Source organism: Vombatus ursinus, unplaced genomic scaffold, assembly GCF_900497805.2.
Source record: "Vombatus ursinus unplaced genomic scaffold, bare-nosed wombat genome assembly UNPS02015089.1, whole genome shotgun sequence".
Classification (NCBI taxonomy): Eukaryota; Metazoa; Chordata; class Mammalia; order Diprotodontia; family Vombatidae; genus Vombatus; species Vombatus ursinus.
Genome location: NW_020954867.1, coordinates 4869310 through 4891040, shown reverse-complemented (window position 1 = coordinate 4891040; position 21731 = coordinate 4869310). Strand labels below are relative to the sequence as shown.

General features: G+C 36.1%; 1 protein-coding gene across 4 annotated transcripts in view; it reads left to right on the top strand.

The window, feature by feature from the left end:
* The window catches only part of DIAPH3 (diaphanous related formin 3), a 426288-nt gene that overhangs the window by 314044 nt on the left and 90513 nt on the right, over positions 1-21731 (top strand). The window contains exon 26 of one of the 4 annotated variants that reach the window (XM_027846173.1): positions 11909-11980. The exons of the other annotated variants lie outside the window; for them this stretch is intronic. Coding sequence (XP_027701974.1) covers positions 11909-11922 — 14 coding nt within the window. The 3' untranslated portion in view covers positions 11923-11980. Of the gene's footprint in view, positions 1-11908; positions 11981-21731 lie in introns of those variants that run through there. 4 annotated transcript variants of the gene reach the window in all.

The window sequence follows — 21731 nt, the reverse complement described above, 5'->3', positions numbered from 1 at the left end:
GTAAAATTGTACTTTAGTGCTTTTCTCTATAATTGTATTTCATTTTTGTTACCTTTGTTTAGAACATCTAGAGAAATTTTCAAACAGTGTGAAACTTTGGAACCAAAAGTGGATGCAACATGTTTATAAAGCTCTGGTCAAAGGTCAATACAAGATGAAAATTGCTATAAATGAGGTAATATCTTGAAAGAGCTTTGCAGACCTCAAAGCCTTATATAAATGTTAACTATCATAAGAATAGTATTATTCACATCTCTTAAATATTAAGATATCCCAGTCTTGTGTGTTTGTATTTATCTCTCTGTGTATAACAGAATTATATCACCAACACATACTCAGATTGTGTTCTGTTCTCTCCTAGAGGATATTCTGCATTTTTTGTACCTAGACCTTCTTACCCTATCCTTTATCTGTATGGTTTATTTTTTTTAGCCTTAAGTATACAATTTATACTTGTCTTAATTGAACTTTGTCTTGTTTTTGACTAATCATTTCTCTAATTTATCAAGGTCATTTTGAATTCTTTTCCTATTTTCTAAAGTGTTTAACCCCTGCCCAACTTAGTGTCATCTGCACATTTAATGAGTGGATTCTCAATTCATTAATTGAGAGTCTGCTCATTAAGTTTAATATTTTATCATCTTATTGCACATTATTTCCACCCTGCGGGTGACAGTACTTTGACTTTGCCCTAGTCACGCACATATTTTTCATTATCAATTAACATTCATCAAGTATCCAGAAGTTGCATGATACCGTACTAGGCACTCTGAGGTTTAAATAGTCTAGGTTAAATGCAGTCCTTGACCTCATACCATTTAATGTAAGAAGATGAAAAATGATGAAAGTCCAATAATATTAATAAAAAACATTGAAAGCATATAATACAACTTACAGATACTTTTTAATACAAACATGAAAGGATCAGTTAAGTATGTGAAATAATGATATTCAATAGATCTAGGTTAATTAGGGAAGACTTCTTAAAAGAATGAATTTTAAGTTGGAACTTAAAGGACTGATAATGTCCTTGGCCGACAAGAATGATTTTTCCATGATCTATTTGTATTCTTCAATGACTAATGAAGCTATTCTACTACCTAATGACTTTGCAGCCATTGGGACAGGTGTTTCTGTTTGGAGTATTTTTTAGAAAAAATTCTCATTTAGCTATTTCTATCACTTTTTTCAGTGATAATAATAATATCTTTATGATACTTGATCTATATGACACATTAAGTTTTGCAAAGGACTTTCCTTAAACCAAGCCTGTGAAATGGGCAGTGTAAATAATATCATTTCTTTTTATAGATAAGGAATCTGAAAGGTAAAGTGACTTGCTCATAGTCACATAGCATTCATTGCTCAGTATGTAGAGTGCTAGGCCTGGAATCAAGAAGACCTAAGTTCAAATCCAGTCTCAGACACTTACCAGCTATGTGATGCTGCACTTAACATTTGCCTTAGTTTCCTCAACTGTAAAATGGGAATAATAGAAGCACGTACCTCTCAGGATGGTTGTGAGTATTAAATGTCATAATTTTGCTTTTTGGTGAGGCAATCGGGGTTAAGTGACTTGCCCAGGGTCACACAGCTAGTAAGTGTCAAGTGTGAGCCCAGATTTGAACTCATGTCCTCCTGATTCCAAGGCCAAAGCTCTATCTACTGCACCACCTTGCTGCCCCAAAATGTCATAATATTTATAAAGCACTTAGCACAGTGCCTGACACGTAATAAGTGTTATATAAATCCCAGCTATTATTATTGTTATTAATATTCATACACAAGTCTACTAATTTCAAGTTCATCACTTTCACCACTACCTCATACTGCTTCTATAGTTGTATATTATTGTGGATACATATATAGAGAAACACGCACATGTATGTATCTATACATGTATATGTATATATAAATATATATTAAATTTTACATCACACATGCATGCATGAATTTGAAGTGTGCGTGTGTGTATACATTTCCCACCTGACTGTATTCTTTTGAACTTTTCTATCATACCCCCATACTTGATGGCTCCTTTCCCCACCTTTTTATTCCTACTGCTTAGCCTCATGCCTGGGATGTAGTAGTCACCTAATGTTTGTTGACTAAGCAGGTGTATATGTATATGTGTGTGTATGTTTATGTATAGGTGTACATCGGTATCTTTCTATACTGCTATATCTTTCTATATCTTTCTCTGCTTGAGTATATATGTACATATTTTCACATACATATATATGTGTCTGTGTATGTTAGTAGTTTCAAAGTAAAGAATGGTAGAAAGGGAAGGAAAAGGCTACTTCAGGACAATCAAGTGAAAAGAGCAGATGCCGAAAATAATGAAATATTTGAGGATGAAAGACAATAGGATAAGAGGGCATTGAGGTGATTGGTCTCTATTTGGCCAGTAAAGTATAATACCAGGTAGGCTGGCATTGTGAAGGGATTGGTGTGGGAGGTTTGAACAGAGAAAAGAAGGTTTGGAATAGCCACTATGTGGATAGAGAATCAATAGGTCAAATGCAAAAGGATTGTCTTATTATGAGGGTACAGATGAGATTAGAGAACACATTTGTAGTGGACCCAGTTGTCTCAGTTGAATGATTGTTTCCAGCTCTCTTCAGCAGCACAAGAGTAGGAGAGAAGGTGGGAGTAATTCAGGATTGGGTTTTGATGAGATTTGAACATCAGTAGGATAGGGGGATGAGGGATTTGAGGGCAGAGGACAACATGGAGTGTAAATGGTTGACTATTGGGTTCAGATTGAAAAAGGAAGATACTGCAGAGCAGGACTCATGACTTAGAGTATATCAGTGCATGGAGGAAAGAGATGAAATAATAGGTTATGATTTCATAAGGAGATTTCAAACTTTTTTTTGTCATTGAAGTGGATCACTAGTAGATGGTGGTGTGATCTAGGATATAATCATCCATGGCTAGAATGCAATGAAGGAATAAGTTGTGGGCTTGAGGAGATTTGGGAATTAGAACATTAGGGTATTTGAGAAGACATCAACATAAATATTGAATTTAGCTGGACAAGAATCTGGGTTGAAACTTTGAAGCAGGTACTTCAACCCCTGCTTAGTGTTCCAGCTCTTTTCTTAAGTAATGGCTGAGAGATACTCCATTTTTAATTCTTCTTAAGAAAGGAAATCAAAATTGCCATTTGAAATATTGGTAATTCTGTATATGTGTAGAATATACATTTTACCCGTTTCCTTCTTTCCCTCAAACATACCAGGCCTAACCTTGCCATAATATATACTAAATTGTGTTCAAGGCAACCCCCTACCCCATTTCCCTTTAATGTCATCTTGCTTCATAGAAAAAAGTTAATGGAATTAATCCTAAAATTCTATCCTAAGTTTTTTTTTTTAGGGTTTCATATAATCACATCTGAGGACATAGGAATCCTTGTACTGCTCTTAGTCTCATGAAATTAATTAGCATATTTCCTGTTTACGTAAATGAGAATTGTTTGAATATAAGACATGTGATTGACTTGAGTAAATCAACATATACAGATATATTACAAAACAATAAAGAGAATAAAAGGCAGTGCCTTAGTCTTAATATAGATTTTTAAACTTTTAAAATCTGTTTAAGAATATCTTCTTTAAATTTATGTTTTTTGTCCTGATTAACTTTGAGCAATCCTAGTTATGAAAATATGGCTCAAACCTCCATTCCACTGAACATTCTCTAGTCACCAACCCCTATAACTAACTATAACAAGTCAGTTAATGTAGAAAAATAAATGAGAATTATTTTCATTTCTTCTCCCTATATTCAGAATAGGTATAATCTCCATCATTTGCTAGCTGGGAAATAACAACTTCCCAAGAAACTGTGTGATAGTGTTTGAAATAGTAAATTGTTCCTCATCTCCTCTCAGCTTGGTTTTGGCAGCCGACATGGAGATCAGTCATTTTTCTGGCTGGGTCCAAGGCCATCAGGAATCTACTTAGACCCTGGACTTTACTTTGCTGACTTGGTGGTTCCTCCACCATATCTTCTCTTTGACTAAAGGGCCAACTCTTCAGCATGTGACTAGTTAGTGACTAGTAAGTACACTTTGTTGCCACCATTAAGCTTTCTCCCCTAAATTCCCTTCTTCAACTAAGCCCACACAGCCTGATACAATCCTGCATCCAGATAGAAGTCTCACAGGATTCTAGCATTCTGAGCTGTCCCCCAATGAACAATAGCTTTCCTGTTTAGGCCATTATGATCAGTGAGGTCAGTGAAAAGTCAACTGTTGTTGGAAGTGATCTGTTTTCCATATCAGTTATTGTCTTTAATGTTGTTTTACTAGTAATAAAATGAGGTAGTGAATGCCAGTGTTTGAAAGCAGTTATCTAACTGAAGGTTATTTTTGGTAACAATTTGGGTGTGAGGAAAGCTTTTTAGAATTGTATGTATCTTGAGCATGACACCAACCTTTACTGTTCCTAGTTTCTCTCACTCTTTTTGGTCTAGGGCTGGATTATTCATCTCACTTGCGTCCACTTCAGCAGGTCACTCTAGTTCCCTACAGGGGAAGCCATTTGGCTATCACTGACTAATACTAGAATAACCACGATTGGAGGCATATACTCCTACACTTGTGTAGCTCCTTAGCCCTTACTAGTGTGCTTCCCATTCATACAAAATTAATCACCACACCATTTACCTTTAAACATGAAATATTTACTAATTAGGAAAATAAAAACAACACTAATTGCAATATTTACTCAATAGAAGGCAAAAGAAGAATAATCAAAGTACAATAGTATATCTAGAGTCTGGGTCACATTGTCCCATCAATATACACTGTGTCCATAGGAAAGAGTGGGCACATTCTTATCTGGATCTTAGAAGAAAGGCACATAAGTAAGGCTCAACCCATGATTCTGACTAACAGTACTTGCTTCTGGTTCAGGCAGCAATCTTGGTTAGGACCTATCATTTTAAAGTATTTCACCATCCAGTTCCAGACTGGGGCTTCTTAAACTTTTTCCACTCATAACCCCTTTTCGCATTTAGACAGCATTTGTTGGGGTTGCATAGCCTGAGGGCATGTGCCGTGCAAAGTGCATATGTTTTGTGTTCAGAACCAAGGCTGCAGTGAAGTTGCATGATGCCACATGGGCAAGCACTGCCAGAAACACCTCAGATTCATTATACCTTTGATTTTTAATTAATTTTTGGTCATTGTTCAGAAACCTTTTACTGTTGCCAGATTTGGGGGGTCATGACCCACAGTTTAAGAAGTGCTTCTCTAGACTATTTTGGCTGTCATAGATTGGCCAACAATAGGTCCCAGCCCAAGCCACACTTGGTCATTGTTTGGGCCCTGATGGCTCAGCTTCAGTATAAATAGCAATTGTTTCTGTTTTAGCCAGAAATCCTGAGGGTCTTGCCCTCCTAGATTGTTTGTTTGTTTGTTTTGATTAGGCAAAAGAGGCCATTCTTTGACTCATTTCTTACCTAGCCTTGATCATGGAATGGTCTTTGCCTCAGTCAAACAGACTTGATATAGATCTTAACTTAAAAAGGCCAAGGTCTCCCACTGCATCAGGGGCCATCTCCAGTTGTCCTGATCTATGTGTAGCCACTGGACTCAGATGACTCTGGTGAAGAGAGAGTGAGGCTGGTGACTTTGCACAGCCCCCCTAACTTAAATCCAGTTCACTTGCAAGTCATGGCATCACCTTCCTGATATCATGGTCCTCTTCAAGAACAAAGGACAAATAACTTTAGAACACATTCTGTACCTTTTTTTTTTCTTAACCTGCAGGACAAAACTAGTCCTCTTCTCTCTCCCCTTCTGGTCCTAACAGCTGTTCTGATGAACAAAGTCACTTTTCTACTTCAGAAGCTGAACTTCTTTTAGCACACAGCAATGCTTAGCAAGGTGCTGAGAAGTATTCATCTCTTTTAGCAAAAAACATTAGTATGGTTCCTAGCAAAAAAACAACCGAAAGGCTTCCCCTCAACTGTACCTTCTGCTCCTGGGACCGTTTTAAATGGAGAGTGGAGTAGAGGGCTCCTCCCCAAACATCTGTTTAAGGAGAACTCCTAGGCCAGCCATCACTTCCATGCCCCACTAAGTTACCTTCCATTCTCTTCTAGCCTTCCTGTTTTCAGCTTCATTTTATGTTTTATCTCCCCACCATTGGATTGTAAACTTTTTGAGGGCAGGAACTGTCTTTTTTATGTTTGTTTTCCCAGCACTTAGCACAGTGCCTGGCACATAGTAGGTGTTTAATAAATGTTTATTGATTGATTGTTTTTCCTTCCCTTTCTTTTAAGGTATAGATTCTAGGGATGGGGAACCTGAAGCCTTGAGGCCACATGTGGCCTTCCAGGTCCTTGAGTGCGACCTTTTGACTGAGTCCAAGTTTTACAGAACAAATCCTTTTATTAAGTAGAAGTTTGGATTCAGTCAAAAGGCCATGCTTGAGGACCTAGAGGGCCACATGTGGCCTAGTGGCTGTAGGTTCCTTACCCTTGAATTATACTAAAGGGCAGCACAGCTACTACCCCCTGACAGATTTTCCCTATTTCAAGTTGTAGAAAGCACCAGAGAACAATAAGCAAAGACAACTCTTCAAACTGCAGAGTATTCCTCTTTTCTCCACTCAGATTCCAATAGCTTCTATGCTTCCTTCCATTCAAATAGTTCTTTGTATCATCTGCAAAGCCTGCCTGTCAACCTTGGTCAAATCCTGACCACTTCTGTATTATGCTTTCTATATGTAGTTTATTACCTTTTGTCTCCACTTCCTAGAATCTTCTGACTCTTTGCCTCAAATCAGGGCCACCTTGTGCTTGGTGTTTTGCCTCTGCTTTACACACAAAAATACACGTTTCCATCATTCTTTCTGTAGTTATTCCATAGTCTTCAAACAATTGTAGGTAAATGATCTTATGGAGCACAATGTAATGAAGCCAACTCTACCTAATTGCTGTTCTTTCAAACCTGCCCTCTCAAGACATATAGACTGGACAGTTTCCTGTCAGAATAGTCTGTGCCTCTCCAACCATTTTTATATGAGAGATAATACTTCTTCTTAGGCTGATTTTATCATTTTTCTATATAGACCTGTTCTTTTTTTGTACTTTTCAGTGACCAAAATATTATATATCAAAAAGACAGTGCCGTATAGAAACATAAAGAAAGATCCCATTATTATGTTGGTCATCTGACCAGAGTTAGATAATGTAGTAGAGTCTATACTTGCTAACAGTTATTACAGAAGTTTATCCAGGTAAAAATAAAAGGAATTAGACTTTTTCAGCAGTTTTTCCTTTACAACTATGTTTTCTGGTCTTCTTTCATTATAGTATTTGTCCTTATTGGATATCTTCAGAAAACTGTAAAGGCAATGCAGTATTATTTGTTATTGTTTAATGCTTATTATTGGAAACTAGGTGGTACCATATGTGAATACCAGACCTGGAGTCAGGAAGACTCATCTTCCTGAGTTCAAATCTGGCCTCAGATGCTTACTAGCTGTGTGACCCTGGGCAAGTCACTTAATCCTGTTTGCTTCATTTTCCTCCTGTGTAAAATGAGCTGGAGAAGAAAATGGCAAACCACTCTAGTATCTTTGCTAAGAAAACCCCAGAAGGGGTCACGAAGAATTGGACACAACTGAAATAACTGAACAACTATAACTGAACCTGTAGCTTTAAGCAGACTGTATTTTGAATAGTTTAAAAAGATTTTGTCTCTGCTTCTTCAAAGATATTGTCAGACAAAGGTCCATCCCTCTGGATGGGTGTATAAGGTATAAGAAGTAAAATGTCACCTGTAGAGTTGCAAAACCCAGTTTCTGCCACATGAAGATTGTCCCTTGTTGCTTAATCAAAGAATATTTTTGGATCTTCTCCTGGAATATTATGTATCACCATGGGTGGCTTTGTATACCAGCATTTGGCTTTGCCATAGAGTCACTTAATGATCATCCAAGTGCCTTATTTTGTACTGTTAAGATGAATACCTCCATTTTTTTTTTTACTTTTGTTATTACAGAACTTATTCCAATTAGCTTTGTTATTTCTTGCTCTCAGAGTGTTTCACAATCTGCCTGATATTCCCTAGTTTGTTTGGTTTTAAACAGTTTAAAAGACCAGCTGACATTTCAAATCCCCAAACAATCTATTAACACATTATGGATTCCAATGAAATATTTCAACTTAGTCCAAATTAACCCATATTTGTTATAATTACATTAGGCTTATCTTTTCTTCACTTTCCTAAGAATCATTATGCACCTGAATAGCAGACTTTTTATTGCTCAAACAAACCTAAAATTAAAAAAAAAGACAAAAAACTTATCTTTTCTCTTTCCTTAATCTCTGTGATATAAATGTCATATAACCTGATGGTGGGGGAGAGTATGTAGGGAAGGAGATACATTAACATGGGAGTTTTTGCATTTGGCTATTTTGCCTGCATTCCAGATATCTTTATGGTATTAGAAAAAGAAAGGTATAATAATGGTATTTTATTCTGGCTATTAGAAGCCATAGGTATACATTAGGCTAGAAAACTTAAGAAACCTTTGTTATTAATTAAAAAGCCCCCATGCCATGAAGTATGAGTGTGAACTCTGGCTATTCTGTTCAGTAGTGGTTATAATGCAGCACACTAGCCTCAGCCAAAGCTCCATGTTGTCTGGGCAACTCCAGTTGCCATAGCAATGAAATTCTGTTGCTGGAGCAGGGCGAATGCTAATTGTAGCCATTTGCTGCTCCTTCTGTCGATCCCTTAACTAGCACAGTTGTAGAGCAGCCAGAGACTTTGGGTGAACATCACGGAGTGCCCCCCAAAGCATTGCCACTGAAGGTAACCGGCTGCTCAGTTTAAAAATTGTTTGAGCAACCAACAGGGCTCACAGTGCCACTGTGTGGGCAGAAGCACAGCTTTACTCACACCCTGACAACTGTTGATCTGGGATTTAGGGAGGAAGACAAGATCACTTTAAATCCTGTTAAGAAGGTACTGATGATATGGAGAGAGACAAGTACTAGGCAACTCTTAGCAAACCTCTATCTAGATCCAGTCTCAACACTGCCAAATCCAGAGGCCTAAGAGCAAGAACAGTGACTTGCTATTATTTTTATTTCTAATTTGAATCATCATTAATGTGGCCTGTGGTTAAAAAGATTCATTAGATTGGAAATAGCTTATTGGAATTAATAATTATGACTGCCAGATACACTTTACCAGACTACCTCCCCAGTGCTGTTTTTATTATTTTAAATCCTTATTTTTAGAGGTGTGACTTGGCTGGCAAAAACAGGTTAAAACTTCAGTTCTCCTCCATGTAGATGAGAAGAGTCCCAGTTTGGAAAACACAAAATAAAAGACATTTACAGATTTGGGTGGAATGTCATGCTAGTTTAATTCAAGAAACAATAAGCTTCAACATGGAGGGAAATGGCCAGTAGTTAATTCATTAATAAAACCTAATTGCTTTAGGTGCTTTGAAAAAAAATAAATCATATAAATGGTCAGTTAAAACATTTGAAGCACAGTTGTTAGAGCTTCCTTTTAAAAATTATTATTGACTATTAAATGGTCAAGTTAGAGAGGATTCAAAATTTGCTGCTTTGCAAACAGCAATACATTTCATGGAAGTTATTAGTGTGCAGATTTAAAATATATACACATAAGTAGGAGAGACCAAGTGTTGAAGCTTTAATGGTCTTAAAATGAGAGTGGAACTTTTTTATAGTATTGCCTATACTAGCAGGGTCAGTGCATAATTTTAATATGAATTTGTGTTTTAGAAGGCTGGTTTTAACTTTTGTTTATACCTAAATTAGCATCATAATAAACCATAGTAATAACTGTGTTAAGATCTATTTTAGCCCTCAGTAATTAATTACTTTCTAGTCTGTCTCATAAATAACAAGATACCCCAATATAGAAAGTACTAGGAAAATGTAGTCCTGAGTGAATGTTAATCTGTTTACTGACCATTTGACATGCTTCAGAGTCAAGAGAGTTAAGTTAGAAATTCAGGACATGATCAAACCTTTTCTTTCGACTTTGTTTTTCTATGGAGACCCTTGATGATTAGATTCAAATAATTTAGCCCGTGGTTAATATGCACAAGTGTTTACCGCCTCATTTATGTTTTTGACACTGATTGGATAACTTGGGGCACCTATTGCCAGAGACAGTGTGCCAAACAGTTTCTCATGGGGCATGAAAACTCCCCACCCACCCTAAAGCTAATGAAAATCTTCCCATTGCTGCCTGCAAGAGCCATAGCCACAAGATCATCCCTCTCTCTTCCTGCCCCCATTATTCGTGAGCGAGTGCACAACCCAAGGATAAGCTTGTTAGAGCTTCGTAAAGTGCTTGGTAAACTTTTCAGTTGGTCTTGTTTCTGCAATAATGCCTTCTTAGTATTTTACTTTGGCTCTGTCTCCCTTTCTTCTTTCTTGCATTGTTTTAAATTTCCTACTTTGCTTCTACTAAATAAACAAATCCCAGATGATGTGTTTAAAATAGGGAACAAAGTGGGGGATGATGTAGTGAAGTTTTAAAAATCTGCTTTTCTGGCAGGCACACTGTCAATTCTTGTAAGAACAGTTAGACTATACTGCAGTTTTGCCAAAAATAATGAGAATTTAAAGTCTCTGATTTGCCAAAATTGTAGATCCTCTAGCTTGACTCCTACCTACCCCCAATCCCATCTTCAGAAAAAGAATGCCTTTATTGTCATTGTATTGTATTTCCACTATAGCTTTACCACCTGTACTAAACATGTCTGTAAAAGAGTCCAGAAAATAAATATTATAGCTAACAGGAACTATATAGAGAGGAGAGATATTCAAAAATCTATTTTGACTATTTTTTCTTTTGCTATGATTAAATGCTTTCCCAAAATAAATTTTTCCCCAAAAGCAAGAAGTTATTACTGTTCTCTAAATCTAACGTAAGAATGTTTTTGGATCATCATTAACATTTTTAATCTCTTTTTTAACATAAGAAAATGACAGTAATGTCTGTGATACATATACTTTTTAAACTTATTTTATTAAAAATGTCTTGTCCCTTTGTTCCCTTGGCATTTTCAAAGAAAATTACACTTAAATATGTTTCTAGCTGCATATAAATGTATGTAAATGGTTGTAAATTTAAGTTTTAAATAAAATGAAAATGCTCTACAAATATACCATTAATTCCCCAACCTACAAGCCACTAAAAAGAGGCTGGTATCATAATATCAGACTAGAAAGGACTTACCAATGGACCTTCAGATAACTATTGCAAAAAATATAATTGACCATATTTTCTTTAAAATGTTTTTTTCCAAGAAAGTGTATGGGGAAGGGGGCAGTGCATACCACATTAAGTCTTTATTAGGTGCACGTGGTACATATCAGAGTTTATTCTAGTCTTTGCACTTAGATTGCTGATACAAATAGTGACGCTGACCTGGAATTAGCAACAGACACTGTGGATTAGAGGGATTATTTTTAACCTAAATATTTCCTTATTTGTAGCTATTGTACTTATTTAAGGACTATAATTAATATGATTCTCAGGAGTATTTTGAAGTGAATAATTGACCCTAAAGACCTATAAAATATTTCAAGTTGTTAGAGAGGGCTGGAGAATTATTACTTCTTTCCATGTAATGTAGATTAGTACTTCTAAATTATTACATTAAATTTCTGGGTTTTCTATATAATAAAATGGGATGTTTGTGTTTGAGTTAAAGGCACCTATGTTGAAAATCTTATTACAGAAAACAAATAAGACCTTATTATATCACCACTTTTGTGCTCTTAAAAACTACAGTGGTAAAATAATGAATTTTAAGAAAATCACTATGTATCTGAAATATTTATCTTATTATAGAAAAGTAACATTATCTCCTCTTTTTCTCTTCAGACATAATAATCTGAAGTACTTATCCTGTTATATAAGAGTAACATCAAGGGGCACCTAGGTGGCACAATGGATAGAGCACCGGCCCTGAAGTCAGGAGGACCTGAGTTCAAATCTGGCCTCAGACCAACACTTGACACTTACTAGCTGTGTGACCCTGGGCAAGTCACTTAACCCCAATTGCCTAAAAAAAAAAAGAGAGAGTAACATCATCATGTCATAAACCAAAGGTAGCATGTTTTCTAAATAATTATATTTCAAGAATGTACAGACATGAACCAAGAGCACCCCGTCTACCGTCTCCTCGACAAGTTGTGAATTCTCTGAGTAGGCTGTGATTTCTCCTTTATCCTTGGTCCTCATTGACTTTATTCTGGTACTGACTTAAGTTCATGGCTTAAGAGTTGCTGCAGTGAAGATCACTGAGATGACATCTAGGAATTCACCCAAGTTGGCCCTTGCACTAAGCAGGGCTGGAAAGAGATCCAGATGGAGAGAAAAGCGAGATGAAACTTATGTGGGAAATAGCAAAAAAGGATTTAGAGCATAAATTAGTCATTATCTTTTAGATGGTAGTTATAAGTATGTGAGCTATATAAAGATCCAGAAAGTAGAACAGACTCAACAAGAAGAGGTGAAAGATAGTAGAACTGCTTGAGTTTGAGCCCCTTCTGTTTTCTGCCGTATTAAATAAAACCTGGTTTGTGTTGTTTGTTGTTGTTGAGTTACTTTTTAGTCATATCTGACTCTTCATGACCTCATTTGGCGTTTTCTTGGTAAGGATACTGGAGTGGTTTGCCATTTCCTTCTCCAGCTCATTTTACAGATGAGGAAACTGAGGCAAACAGGGTTAAATGACTTGCCTGATGTCACACATCAATTAAATGTCTGATGCCAGATTTGAACTCATGAAGATGAATCTTCCTGACTCCACGTCTGGCACTTTATCCATTGCAACCCCAGTATGACTGGGCTGTATTTGACATCGTCTTAACCTAAGTGCTTACAGAAGAAATGAGGGTTCTGTTAGGGAAAGACCCAAGTCAAATGATATTCCCGGGGGAAATGCTTAACGTGGGACATCTGTGTTCCTTGTTCTTGTATTCACATGTGGGGTATGTGTGTGTCCCCTTTCCTCTCTTATAGAGTGATTGATTAACAGTGGGAAAGAGTAATGTGCCTGTGGATTGAATCTTGTTACTCAATTTCTAAGCTATGTGATTAACTCTATTTTGCTTGCTCTGCACTGATGTGTCCTGGCCTTGTAAAAGTAACAAATCCATTGTTGGGAGCTCAAAAAACTATGGTTTTGAGTAGATATTTACCAGTGCAATATCTGGAACCTGGAATAGCTTTCCGAGGCCCATATGTGAAAAAATATATAAAATCATAAATTTAGGAGTGAAATGGAACCTGGAGGTCATTAAATCCAACCTGCTAATTTTACAGATGGGGAAACTATGACCCAAAAAGTCATGTAACTTGCCTGGGTCCATATAGCCTAGAATTCTCTGAGGATGGATTCAAACTCAGATTTCCATGACTCCAAGTCCTCCGCTATGTATCTCCTATACCAAGTACTACACATAGCAACAATTTTTAGATCTATGAAGAGCAAATATAGCAGATTATTGGTATCTGTAGGGTACATAGTTTAAAGGTCCCTATGAATAGTGAAGTCATTCAAATATTATATTGATAACAAATAAGAACAGGTGGACTTTAAGTGAGTAGTTGAAGAGAAGCCCATAGAATTCTCCTTTTTTTCTTTTCCTCCCAATAGGGGTACAGCTAGGATTTGATGGGAAAACACTGGGCCAAAATGAAGAAGCCTCCTTTTCCAAACCAACATTCCCCTGCTCTAGCATAGTAAAGTTGAAAGACACCTGATTGAAACATGGCTCCACTTCCTACCTTGTGACCTTGAAAAATCCATGTCATTCCTCTGAGCCTTAGTTTCATCTTGGTCATGTCAAGGTGATTGAATAAATCTCTTCCAGCTCTAAATTTCTAAATCCTGTGATTGTTCAGCTACTTGTTACAACAGCTTAAGATGATTTGATTAAACAAACACATCTGGATTCTACTTGGGCGATATCTTTGCTTTTTTCTCCTCTTCAGTACTCACATTGAGTACTCACATTGCCACCACCTGAGTTTAGGAACTTCTCACATCTCACCTTGACTGCTATGATAGCCTCCTTATAGCCTGTCTCTGATCTCCAGTAACTCCCCTTTTTCATTACACAGTTGTCAATTATCTTTTTTATTTTATTTTATTTTAAGGCAACTGGGGGTAAGTGATTTGCCCAGGGTCACACAGCTAGTAAGTGTCAAGTGTTTGGTCTGAGGCTGGATTTGAACTCAGGTACTCCTGACTTCAGGGCCGGTGCTGTATCCACTGTGCCACCTAGCTGCCCCATCAATTATCTTAATGACTACATCTGACCACATCACTCACTTGCTCAAAAAACCTTCAGTGTTTTTTTGGCCCCCACCCCATTGTCTGTAGGATAAAATATAAAGTATTTAGTTTGACACTTATGGCCTGGCCCTAAGAAACACTTTTCACTTTTCTTTCACATTAGCCCCTCACACAGCATCCCCCCCCATATGTTTCAATTAGTGCCAGAGGGAATAATGAGGAACAGAGATGTGATTAATCTCTACCATCAATATTATTTCCAAAATTTAGAGGCAAGTACCTGTATAAATGAGATATTTTATTATAAATCAGCATTCACACTAGGAAGACAGAAGACAGACAATGAAAAAACTTACTCCAAAAGAGATTTATTTTTTTATTGAAGGATATTTTCAACAACTAACAAGAGCCTCAGGAGGCATGGAGATGGAGGACATTTCAGTTCTCTAAATGTACATCATATTCACTAATAGGAGGTACCACACCAGTGATGGCTTCTCAACTTTCACTTTTTATTCAGTAAAATTCCTTTCTCTCATGTGTTAGGTTTCATTAATTTTCCCTAATTCCCAGGGATTCTAGAGTTGTGATTGGTGGGAAAGAGGGGTGCCTTTGTTACCTCAGCTCTGTGATCACTGAGCATTACAGTTGGTGTAATTAGGTAAAGGTAAAGGAAGGAGAGAGAAAAATCTGACTCCTTCCATTGCTGGCTTTGTAAATTTATTGGGCATATTCTCATAAAGAGAGAGGGCAGAATGCATGGATCAATTTACAGCTCCACAAACAATGCATTAATGAACTTATTGTCCCCAAAACCTTTACATTTGTTCTAGCCTAATTAAGTTTTAACTCTTATGAGCCTTTCCCAGATTCTTAAGGTGCCATAAACAAAGTAATATTTACTCAGAGCTTTTTATTCAGCATGATGTATATTGGGTTATCTGGGGTTTTTGAGATGGACAAGCAGGCAACTATTTCGGGCTAGCATGGGCAGTGGTAATACTACTAAATTTGACAGAACTAGATCAGTAGATATTACATGATCCTCTCTTATCTTGGTGAACATGTTCAAAATGTCTTCTTATGACTTGAACATACTCCTGCCACATCTTCTTTCAAGGGCCACTTTGAAGATGCCACTCTTCATTGATAACTCATTGTGACACCTCATTGATAACTTTTGTAAATAAATATAAGATGCCCGCTATATTGAAGTTTCTCTTTTATTCCTAGTTTGCTTTGTCAAACCTTACATTTTATTCAAGCAGTGATGTTCTATAGAGTGCAAGACTCCCTATAAAAATGAAAAAGTGTGTGTATGTAATAGTTTACATGTGGTTACTGTTTGTAGATACTCATAGATGACAATGGATTCGGTCTGGGATCTGGCCCACTTTTTCAAGGGAGACTGATTTCCGCTTTTGTGGAGAGCAAGAGGGCCATGACAGACCAATTATTCCTTCCCTCATCTATTTGTAAGAGGAGTATTGGGCTAGAATTATGGTTATCCATTAAGACAATTTGTGTTGAGGAGTAGAGAGAGAGAAACCTTGGAATGGTTGATTGGAGCCAGATTTCAAAGAGTCTTGAATTCTAGGCTGTGTTTGGATTTAATCTTGTAGGTTATAGGACCATTAGAAGTTTTAGAAGAGCAGGGAAGTGGCATAGAAAATGATATTTTAAGAAGATTAATGTGGCATGAAATATATATGAATTAATAGGCCATCACAATAGTCTTTTGTGAGGGGCCAGAAAGAAAAAGGAGTAAAAGTTAATAGCTACTATTTCAGTGGTGATTATTGTCTTTTTAATATAGATTCAAAAATATCCATGCTTAAGCTGTTGATTCAGAGATGGTACTCCAAATAATTGCACAAAGAATTACCTGCTTCATTTGCCTTTGGCAAAGGAAATAATAAAATCATATTTCCATTTTCTGATATAGCTACAAATTGAAAATGTGCTTATGTGATATTGTGATTGAGCCTATTTTTTTTCTTATTGTTCATGCACTCTGAGGACAAGAACAGGTTCCCCCTCCCCACTTAAATTGGCATAGTGCCTAATAGAGCACAACACGTATCTAGATACTGAATACATTTTTATGTTAACAATTATCTTTTAGTGGGTGAAGAGGAATTAGGAAGTAATTGATTTGTATCTGCCAGACATTTTTAATCAGATGTCCAGTATCTCATGATTTCCATTGTACTCTTTTCCTATAATTCAGTTCTTCCATTCTACACATATTAAATTTCTGCCATGTGTTGGGTACTATGCAAGAAGCTAGCGATACAGAGACAAAAACAAAACAGCCCCTTATCCTCAAGGAACTTCCATTCTGTTGTGGGGAAGTAACATGTATTCATATATGTACATAAAAAAATATATATATACAAACTACATACCAGGTAATGGAGAAGGGTGTAGGAAAAGGCATTAGGGAACATTGTGGAAGGTTTTAATAGACACAATGGGTCCTAAGGTGACCTTTGAAAGATAAATATTCTGAAAGGCAGAATTAAGGAAAGTATATATCTCAGGCACTGAGGGAGGTGGGTAGAGGTGGTTTGTTCAAATGCAGGGAAGTTGGAGATGGAATGACCCTTCTCTCCTTTACTCCTGACTCCTGGCCTATACAAAATATTTGATATACACATAGTGTTAGTATGTTTAAAAGTATAGCATAGGCAGTGCTAATACTACTAAATTTGTCTATTTTATAAGTCTATTTTATGTGTTAGTCTATTTTATAAGTCATTTTTTTTTTCAAGAAAGCCATTTTTGTTCTCAAATTGGGCATGGGACCCAGTGTAATATCTGCATACAGTGGATGTTTAATGCTTGTTGACTAACTTTTTATCTTTTTTGCAACCTTGCACTTTAATTTTTTTTTGGCATTCTCACTATGAAATTATATGTTGATATTGGGGGGTGGGGGTGGGGAAGAAAGCCAAAAGTAATATGTCTTCCTTGTTTCTGAGAAAATTGGTGCCATGAAATCCTCAACACTTCAAACAGTTATTTAAAAAACTATGCTGTCAGAGCTAAGAGTAAATTCATCCTGAATAATATGTTGGTTTTCAAAATTTGTAAATGTCTAGAGAGATGCAATGTGGAGTATTATGGGTTTTGTTTGGTTGGTTTGGGGTTAGGGAGTTGGGGACATTCTATGATAGTAGTCAAATGTTTTTTCCAAATTTCTTAAAGAAGATTGATGCTCCATATTTTGAGATTATTGATGTTATAAACATATCAAAAGCTTCAATAAACAAACATTTTGCATTAACCTTGCTGAATAGTTATATTTTAAAATTATGAAAATAAAATTAAACCAGATGAACTGAACAGAGTTGACAGCACCTTTCTAGGTGACGAAATTGCTATTGATTTATGACAAATGCTGGTAAAAGCAGGCAGGGACTGTTTTGTTGCTGTCAGATGAGAACAGAAAGTAGGCAGGTTTTGTTATCAATCATGTCTTGTCAGTATAAGCCAGCAGCAGACTGTTATAATTGATTTGATGGCTATGTCTGATGTGAGCTCCAGTGCCATAGTGGTTTGTTGCAATGCAAGAGTGCGAGGAATTGATGTGAAAAGGATGTGATCAGACTCTTGAGAGGCAAAAAAGTTGGGTCATTGAAAGGTGTACATTTACCTAACAGTTTATTAATTAATGAGTCACAACTTTCTGTATTAGAAACTCTTGATTTGAAAGGAGAGAATACTCCTTTTTCTGTGAAGTGTTATGCTTTGTGGTTCATAATTAGCCACTTTATTAAATTTGAGAATCTAAATTTTGTGAATGAACTTTCTATTCGTAAGTTCTAGATTTCCAAACCTTGTTTATAATTTTTCAGTTATCAAGTCTATTTGGTGCTAAAACTGGTTTAAACAGGCAATGAGGAAAGGTCCATCACTGTATCAAATATGTCTAAATATCTTTCTTTTTTCTATTCCAGTTGATTTGGTAGTCTTTTTCCAAGAGAGATACACTTGTCATTCCCTTCCCAATAATACCAGCACCCTTCATTACCTCTTCTTGTAACTGTATTAGCAGCACAGTTTTCATTCTGAATCCTCTTCTTTCTACTGACTAAAGATCCAGGAAAAAGAAAAGTAAACTTACCAGACACTCTTCAAACAAAAAAAACAAAAATGTTGCTTGATAATCTTGGTGACTTGACTCCTAAGGCACAAAGGTGATTGCCATTATCATCTTTGCTAACACATAAATGGAATGAATTTCATCTAAATCAGACATCTTTAGAAACTAAACATTTTAAATAATATCTTTGCTAACTGAAAATGTATCACTCATTTTTAATATCAGTTTTCCTGATTTTTGAATGCCTATACCTAAAGGAAGCATGTCAGGGTAAAAAGAATACTAGATTTTCACTCAAAGGACCTGCATTCCAATCCTCCCCTTGTTTCTCACTATGACAATAGAAGTCATGTAACCTTTGAGGAACTTAGCTTCCTTATTTATGAAATTAGGTTAATTTAGGCCACATGAAATCTCTACCAGCTCTACATTTTCTGATTCTTATCAGGCATCATTCCTAGCAGATATTCCATATATCAATTATGTCAAACATCTTTTTGCTAGAAAAATGCTATGAAGCAATATCAACTTACTGCATGAACTAATGAGAAAAAAAATCAAAATCTCCAATGTAATTTTATATTATTGCTCATGATTTTTTAATTGAACAGAAATGTATTAAGGCATTGTACCAGGTAATATGGGGGAATATACAAATTAGAAATTAGTAGTCCCTACTTTCATGAAGCATATTGTCAAATAGTGAAAATAAATTATATACAATTATAATATAAAATAGAATGGAAGTTATTTGGAAGCATAAGCAAAGTACTAGAAAGGTTTAAAAATTTTTTTATTGCTAACTTCGTGCATATATCTTCTTTTTCAATATGACCTATCTCCCCTCTCCCACTCAGAGAGCCACCTCTAATTTTAAATGTTTTAAAACAGAAAGGGTTAAGACATTTTTAGCAAAATTAACCAACATATCAATCAAGTTTAGCAGTATATGTGTCCTACCACCCCCTGCAAATAAGAGAAGGTAGTATGTTCTCATATCTCTTCTTGGGATCCAGAGTTGTAAATTATAATTGCACAGTGTGCCATTTCTATTTTGATTGTGGTAGGTGATAGTAGTTCTTTCCACTTCCATTGTTGTAGTCATTGTTTATATTGTTTTCCTGGTTCTGCTTATCTCACTTTGCATCAGTTCACGAAAGTCTTCCCATGCCTTCTTGTATTCTTTATATTCACTGGTTGTTTTTTGTTTTGTTTTGTTTTGTTTTGTTTTACAATGCAGTACTCATTAATTACATTCCTGTACCACAGTTTGTTTAGCCATTCCTCAGTTGGTGGATATCTCCTTTGTTTCTAGTTCTTTGCTACTACAAAAAGTATGGTTATCAATATTTTGGATGTACATTAGACTTTTCTTTCTATCTTGGGCCTCCCTTTATTCCTCTTTGATTCTCTACAGAAGCTCTTTTAAGCCCTTTTGTTTCATCTCAAGTCTTCCACCTCTCACCCTTTGACTTCTCTCATTTGAGGATCTTACTTTTTAAACTTTTTATTGAGAAATTTGAGGACATTCCTGGTGAATTCCATCATTTCCCCTTCTCTTCATCTGAAAACCCCTTGACATAATCCACTGACTATGAGGTGGCCCTAATTCCTCAATACATGCCTTTAATCATCTTCTTTCTTTGACAGATAGCATCTCAGTCATCTCTTCTGCCTTTATCTGATGTTCAATTTTTCTTTGTTGGTGCCTTCTCTACTGCTGTCAGAGCAGTGAGAGCTAAGAGTAAATTCATCCTGAATAATATGTTGGTTTTCAAAATTAGCAAATGTCTAGAGAGATGCAATGTGGAGTATTATGGGTTTTGTTTGGTTGGTTTGGGGTTAGGGAGTTGGGGACATTCTATGATAGTAGTCAAATGGTTTTCCAAATTTCTTAAGAAAGATTGATGCTCCATATTTTGAGATTATTGATGTGCTATAAACATATGAAAAGCTTCAAGAAACATTTTGCATTAACCCTCCTGAATAGTTATATTTTAAAATTATGCTCAACTCTCCCCAATCCTTAAAAACTATAGCCTACCATCCCCTTAAGTTATCATCCTATCTCTCTCTTCTCTTTCTGTATTTATACTCATTGCCTCTGTTTTCTCTACTTCTGATTCTTTGCACTCTGACTCCCAACCATGTAATTCAACTGAAACTGCTCTCTCCAGAATCACCAGTGATCTCTTATTTGCCAAATATTACCTTTTCAATCCTTTCAATCCTTTTCAGTCCTCACCGTTCTTAACTACTGCATTTGATATTATTGACTACTCTCCTCCTTGGGTTTTCATGACAACACTGTCTCCTCCTCCTACTTGTCTAACTGCTCCTTCTCACTCCTTTTTATTTATTTGTCATTCATGGAAGACAGCTAGGTGATGGTAAAACCTGCCCCCATTGGGTGTCCTACCTCTCTTACCTTGCTCCCCCTACCTGGCCCTGGACCACCCCAGAAACTATCCAGGATGATCCAGTCACAGGAAAAACTGGTTAGGATGTGAGGTTCTTGAGAGTAATAATTGTTAAATCCTTTGTTTTTGTATCCCCAGCACATAGCACAGTCCTTGGCACATTGTAAATGCTTAATAAATACTTAGTAATTTTTGTAGTATAATTTTTAATACTTAGGTCACATATGCATTCGGAGTTGTTTTATAATATATGGTATAAAGTGTTATTCTAAACCTGATTTCTACCAGACTGCTTTTTAGTTTTTCCAGGTCTTGCGAGATACAGAGTTTTCTAGGCAACTTATGCTTCCAGGTTATTAAACACTAAGTTGTTAAATTCAGTTATTTCTAATTATTTCTTGTCTAGCTTGATCTTGAGAGTTTAAGAAGGATTTCTTAATTATATTTATTCAGGTATTGAGTGTGCTTTTAATAGACAGATTTCTATATACTTCATGTACTTTGTAGTTCTTTTTAATTGAACCTCCCATTCTATTATTCTTTTGTTTTTGCTGTAAAATGTTAATTTTGTGGGTTTACTTTGTAACCTACTATACTGAGCATATTAATGTTTATTTCTTTGCTGATTTTCTGGGATTTTCTATTAAACCTGTGTGTCATCAGAAAATAGATTTTTGTTACTTCTGCTTACCTTTATGTCTCATCTCTTTCTTTTGTCTTATTCTTATTTCTAGCCTTCCTAGAAGTACGTCAAATAACAGATGCTTGTTTTAGATAGTTTGATCATTAAAAAAAAAAGATTCTTCTGTGTCCCTACTTTACAGTTTTTAACAAATCAGTGTTGTACTTTGTCCAAGGTATTTTCTTCATCTA